General features: G+C 40.1%; 1 protein-coding gene across 1 annotated transcript in view; it reads right to left on the minus strand.

The window, feature by feature from the left end:
- MSMB (microseminoprotein beta) overlaps positions 1-4820 on the minus strand; it is a 7211-nt gene extending 2391 nt beyond the window's left edge. The window contains exons 1-3 of the mRNA XM_057371008.1: positions 4677-4820; positions 4273-4507; positions 110-218 (exon numbers count right to left, since the gene is read on the minus strand). Of these exons, the coding sequence (XP_057226991.1) occupies positions 110-218; positions 4273-4507; positions 4677-4774 (442 nt within the window). The 5' untranslated portion in view covers positions 4775-4820. The remainder of the gene's footprint in view (positions 1-109; positions 219-4272; positions 4508-4676) is intronic.
- Positions 4821-6282: the final 1462 nt, after the last annotated feature.

Consider the following 6282-nt stretch of genomic DNA (forward strand, 5'->3'; position numbering starts at 1 on the left):
CTCTCCACTGTTCCCACTTATTTCCAAATTGTGATAAATTGCACAGAATGGACAGATCAAGCAGTGATTCTAAYGATGTGTGTCAAGTTGAGGGCAGTTGATTTCTTACCTACAACCACACCATTAGACATGCCTGGCTTGAACGGGATRGAGAGGCAGGAAGCATCAGACAGTGGCACGCTAATGGCAAGAGCAAGAAGGCAGGCCAGGATGGTCTTCTGAACARGAAAACAGAGTTCATGTCAATACTTAAATTAAGATTTCTTGATGATAAACACTACCATTAGAGACAGGAAAGTATATTAAGTTTCAAATAAAAATTCAATTGTCTTTTGCAGTTTAGACACTTTACCACACTTATCAGGAATACCGAACCATTTTGAAGAAGCAGAGACAGAGCATCATGTGGGAGGGGAAATAATGTCTCCTTCCAAGCTGTTAAAATCAAGCATTGACTGCTAGACCCAGATACTGTTTGTGAAAAAGTGTATTGTATTCCCTTCTCCTCCCCATTAATTCTTCTTGTCCTTTTTTCTCTATAGGGTCAGTCACCAACTGTTTCTTCCACTACCCCCACTTATAGTTGCAAAATCTTCTTTGCTGAACTCTGAAGAGCTACAGAATATTTCATCTTAATATTGAAGGATGAGGAACAAGTTGAATAACATTAGCTGAAGTCAGATATTCAAGTTGTGGTCCTGTACCTTCCTTGCAGGTGTCATTTACAACCTAGATAATTCCATATTCTGTGACCTTTGCCAGTGCTTTTTGTTTGAAAGTTCAGCTGAAGTTTCTCAGCTGGTGGCTTATCCTTCAATATTATTTTGAAATGTTTAAAGGGCTTCCTTTGGGGATATGAAGGAAGTAAGAATTCTAGGATGGAATTAGCTGTGATTAATTGAAGATTTTGGTAAGAGAGGAAAGGTAGACCAGGAATAAAYAATCGCATACACATATTGTATGTAAGTGTCACTTTGGACAGACTAGGACTGGTAACTTATCAAAAGAAGTCATCCCTGAGAGATGAGAGGAGGCATATCTAGCATTTTATCTGGCAGAAGAGAGATTAAAACCCRCAAACTGCAAGAGAGTGGCAAAGGAGTAAAAATCAAGATAAGTTTTTTTTTTTGAGTTTCACTAAGTGTGCAGATATTATCCAGACTTTTCATCCCAAGTTCTTACCTGCCTTTGCCTCTCTTTGACTCTTGCTCTCATAACACAGAATTTATACATTCTCTAAGTTTCTAAGATTGCCAACTACTGTGACAAATCCAACAGAAACTCCTTTAAAATCTATAGCAACATATCATGGTCTTTTACAGTACAAGATGTAAGGACTCACCATTCTTGCAGAATTATGAGACTTCCACTAAGGAGATAGATGAGCTTTGTACAGGCTTCTGGGAGAAGTTATATAGAGAGGGTATTTGTGATAACAGCCCTTGAGCAAACTGACCATGCATATCTAGCACCAATGAAGTTTCTGTAAAATGACTTCATGGTGTGGACATTATTACGATAATATAATTACATACAAGAAGAAAAGTTTGTGCTAATTACATACAAGAAGAAAAGTTTGTGCACTGAAGGAATAGGTGTGGCTTTTGTGCCACAGCAGAGTTGGGCTGCAGTAACAGGAAGCGCTTTTCAATCCTAGAAGGAATATCTACCACTTGCCCTGAGAWGACCATTAGAGACATGGTCGTTGTCATTCACACAAAAATTGCATGCTTAGTTTGAACAATCTAGGGTTTAAAAAGCAGTCCTAGATAACCATTTTCTTCCTTGTTCAGCTTTCCATCATGTAGAAGATCCATATGCTCAGGTCCTCTATGAAGAAATAGGCATCATGTATTTTCTTTCTGTGTCTTTACAGCCAGTGAGAAACTGTTCCTTTTCTGCAGAGCCTGGATATGTCAGGAGCAGACACACTTTCCAAGGACAGTGATTTGATAACAAAGCAGTCCAGTATGGTCCCCTTTTGCTTAGCTTTCACCTAATAGGTTCAAATATTTCAAATTATGTGGCCCATCTTGGTGATGAAGTCTATCCCTCACTACCAGAGCTGCACAGTTTGCAGTACCTGAATTACTCTGACTGCATAATTGTGGTGACTTATGGTGTGGTTTTGGGAATAGAAGTTGGATTCCAAGCTGGGCTGGCTACTCCACATCTTCTACCCCAACTCCAGAGTTGTGARTTAGTTTTTCTTACTAAAAACTTTCTAAGAATATCATTGCGCACTTCTGTGCCTTCTTTCCACTTATGCTGATGGATAGGGTATCCTCTTTCTTCCTATGGCAGGGAAAAGTCTTGGARACTTTCTTGAAGAGTTGCTTTGCTATTTTACTCTAGTCATTCTTCATTTAGAGTTTCTGGTTATATCACACTGGTAACTGCAGAGATAATCAGAGTAATGCAAGGTGATCAACCTGTTTTTGTTTTTTTTTCTGCATGTTTCAGTGCAAGGCAACCAATACTCTGAAATACAGCATGATTTCAGATCAGTAATGTAATTAAAACAGCCTAATAAACCAGCTAGTATCTATGGACAGCTGAAAGCTAGAAGAGATGCACTAAAATGAAAGYAGTCCAAGAACCTTGTTTCTTAGGCCAGCATTTCAGTACTACTCTCCCATTCTCGAGGGGGATCAGCTTTCTGCATGGGAGAGTAAGTGCAAACCCCTTACAGCAGTTTGTGTATCCCGCCAATTAAACAGCAGGTTGATTATCACCACTATTGAGAGGGGAAAACCAAGAGAAAGCATGAGACATATTCGCTCACAGGTCATAAGTAAACACAATTTCACAAATAAAATCYTCTTGACATTAAACTGACAATGCCATGTATAATGTACTTTGGCTTTACTTTATTAGCATCTGTCACTTTTGTGTGTGAGAAAGGACAACTGTGTTAAGGAAAGGCACAGGCAAAMAGCACTAAATACACATGATACACAGCACTGTTTACACAAGAACATATTGCAAAGGTGGTAGAAGGAAGTTTTATCTTGGTGGGGACAAGTCTGAGGTTCATATACCCACAAACCTCAAAGCCTATACCCTCAGATCTCCCCCAGCATCAAAAAATTGCAKTAACTTCATAGCAAGGTGCCCAGGCACTGCGAGTGATTTGTCCCAGGTAACATGTGGCAGAGCAGAAATTTGAATTGAGTGAGAACACAGTTCAAGATGGGAGATCCAGGTTGAGACTAATGTAATTTCATCTCTGATCTGAACACACCCGTCTTCTTCCACATGTACCAATGTCCCGATCCATGAGTCAAATTTCAATTCGAATTCAACACAGTGTGAGTGAGATGAAAAACAATTTTTTATCTTGGTGCAAATGCATTTTTAACACACATGATAATTTCTCAGCTAGCCTGGAAAATCCTGTCAGATCATGATCCCAGGATGGAGAATCAGTGCTAAGCAAGGGACATAGCTCAGACTCCTGAGCTCCATTGCTAAATTAATTTTATTTCAAGGGGAAAAAAAAAGAAGAGCAGTTTCAGTATTGCCAGCTACTCTGGTAATAGAAAAACCAGTACAATTGCACACTGAGAATAAGAAAACCTCTTTTTAAAATCATCTGTATGCAAWTTCTGGGTCTCAGTGAACACAGTCTCTTCTCTGGAGCCTCTGGGACAAGGCTCTAAATTTCTTTGGCCTTGTAAACCCATCAGAATTCATTTTATTTGTTTTCCAGTGCCAGCTCTTGTTTGTGCTGAGCTGTTCAAAGTATGCTTCAACTACAAGTGGGGGCAGAGGTGCCCTTGCAGTGGAAGATGGGCTTCCCCACCCATAGGTGGATGTGTTAATCCCAACAGTCAAATATGCTGTTTTTTCCCACTCCCATAGCCTTAAAGAATATATTCTCAWGAGATTCAAAGCCTGCATTGGTTTTATTTTTTTGCTCATTCACACTTTGACTGGCRCTGTCAGCAAATCAGAAAACTTCTTACACTAAGAAAGTCATCTTCATCTGTAAGAAAACTGGCACCCAGASGCTACAGAAGCTGTTTGGACTTCTCAGCTAATAAGGCTCTAATTTCAAAATAAATAAATACAGGTTCAAAAAAGGAAGCTAGTAGAATGAAATCCTACTTAATTTAAAAGTTAACTAAGCAACTGTAAATCACTTAAAACACAAAGTCCTAACAAYTAATATTAAGAACATGAATATAACCATTTGACAGAAATTACACATTCTATCTGATTATGCATCTTAYGAACTGAATTAGAACAATTAGATTAGAAGTGACTTACTGAAGTGCTCTCTTTTACAAGATTTTCCCATGTCATTGTGCTTCTCTCTGATGGCATATGTAGGAAGGAGAGGAATTCCACAGTGCCGGGAGGATTGGAGCAGGTGTTAGCCCACATGAGAATAGACAAAAACTTCTTTGAGGGGTCATTCTTTTCCACCACCTCATAGTCACAGCACTTTTTGTTAGCAATGATTTCACATTTTTCTTTGTCATAAGAAACAAGAGTATGAAAGCTGTCAGTGGAAAAGAGAAAGMAAATGTTAGTTCAGATCTTTCACTAGCTCTGTGACACTGGTGAAAAGAGGCTCTCTTTTACCCTTATAAATTCATTTATCCCCAGCCAATGGAAAGCTGTGGTCATCCTGCTACAGGCAATGGTGGAACTCAGAAGTTCAAACTTACAGGGAACAACATTCCATTGAAGCTCGGCCACAACTGCACCTGGAGCAATCTTCTGTCCTCTCAGTAACTCCCAAGGGATACAGTTTTCCATTCAGCATGCAGCCTGCATAAGACAGCAGCAAAACAGAACATGTTCTTTAGGCCTCCACCTAAAGGCTGAAGAGTTTAAAAAGTATTTCAAGTTTACTGAAAATGTTCTTCTGGGCAATAGTAAAGTACAAGGAACTGGGTTTTACTTTCTCAACTCTTGATTGGGCTCCATGAGTTGGAATAGCAATAGGAACCTACCACCAATTGCAGTAAAGTTGCTGCAACCATACTCAGCCCAAGGGAAGATTTTGTTTTCCCCTCCTTTTGGCAACGTGCTGCTGGAACCCCCTGTTGGTGTCTTTGCAACGTCTTCCTCCTCCCTTTTATTTTGAGCCCATAAAGGCAGCTCCATGTAGAGCCTAGATACCGCAGAGCAATCAGGTCAGAACACCTTGCCTGTTTTTACCTCTGTAGTGCTTCCCTGGAGTTTGATGTACTCAGAAGCAGTATACATCACCCAGGGTCACTCTGATGCCCATTTCAACAAGGAAAGCCAGAAAATTCTTATGTAGAGAGAAAGAAGCAGATGGTGATTTCTCCCTTGTTTATTAATCAGCATMTATTATAGAAACTAYTGCCTCCTCTGTAGAACCTATGCCATTCCTGAGATGCTCATCAAATGTAGTAATTCATGTCTGTACCTTCGGGATTACATGAGCATAAATTACAGGAGAACTAGGCCATAGGACTTTGTCTGTCTATTTATCATTACCTAACTGTTGATTCAGATTCTGCAAAGCATGATCCGAAATGTTTGCTAAATCCGGAATGTTTTCACAACCATTTCTGAGGGAAGGATAACAGCAATTGAAAGACTAAGAGATAGCTGTACAGTTTCTTGCAAAGAATTACACCACAAAGAAGAAAATTCACGGAGTGGTCTTCCTGTCTTTGCCGCTTGCAGTTTTGAAATACAATTTAAAATGTGTAACCAGATTCTTCTCTTAAGTGCTCTTCTTTTGAAGTTTTAAAGCAATTTAAAGCAAAATTAGCTATTGCCAGGTGGGAAATTTGATTTCCAAGCCCAGCTTTGAGGATGGACTACTGTGAATGTGGGGAATTGTGGTACTGAAGAGCCAGAAGGCACCTGCAGTATTAGCAGCTCAAGCTCTGCTGCCCTGAGGAAGCATGTCTCCAGGGGCTGATCTAAATCTCTTTTTCAGTATGGACAAGGACAACTAAAGCAGCAGAGTATGTGCCAACTTTCAGGAGCAGGGCTTAGCAGAGCACAAGTCAGAGTGTCAGAGTTGGAAGTTTAACATTGCTTTAAACTTCAGGAGTGGGCAGAGCAGGCAGTGGAGAGGAGCAGTCACTGCCAATGTCACTGGGTGATGACACTGCTGAAAATATGGGTAAAAAATGGGAGAAAGAGGATGATGATGTCTCATGTTCACTGATTTTTCTGAGGTGTTAGCAGCACTGGTCTTACCAAAAGTCCTACAGCCAGGGGTGTCCCATGTGCTGTGAGCTGGAGCCATTGTACAGCATGTCCCAAATAGTGCATGACTTTGAAATG

Source organism: Malurus melanocephalus, unplaced genomic scaffold (assembly GCF_030028575.1).
Source record: "Malurus melanocephalus ecotype Western Australia unplaced genomic scaffold, MMel_1.1 scaffold_137, whole genome shotgun sequence".
Taxonomy (NCBI): Eukaryota; Metazoa; Chordata; class Aves; order Passeriformes; family Maluridae; genus Malurus; species Malurus melanocephalus.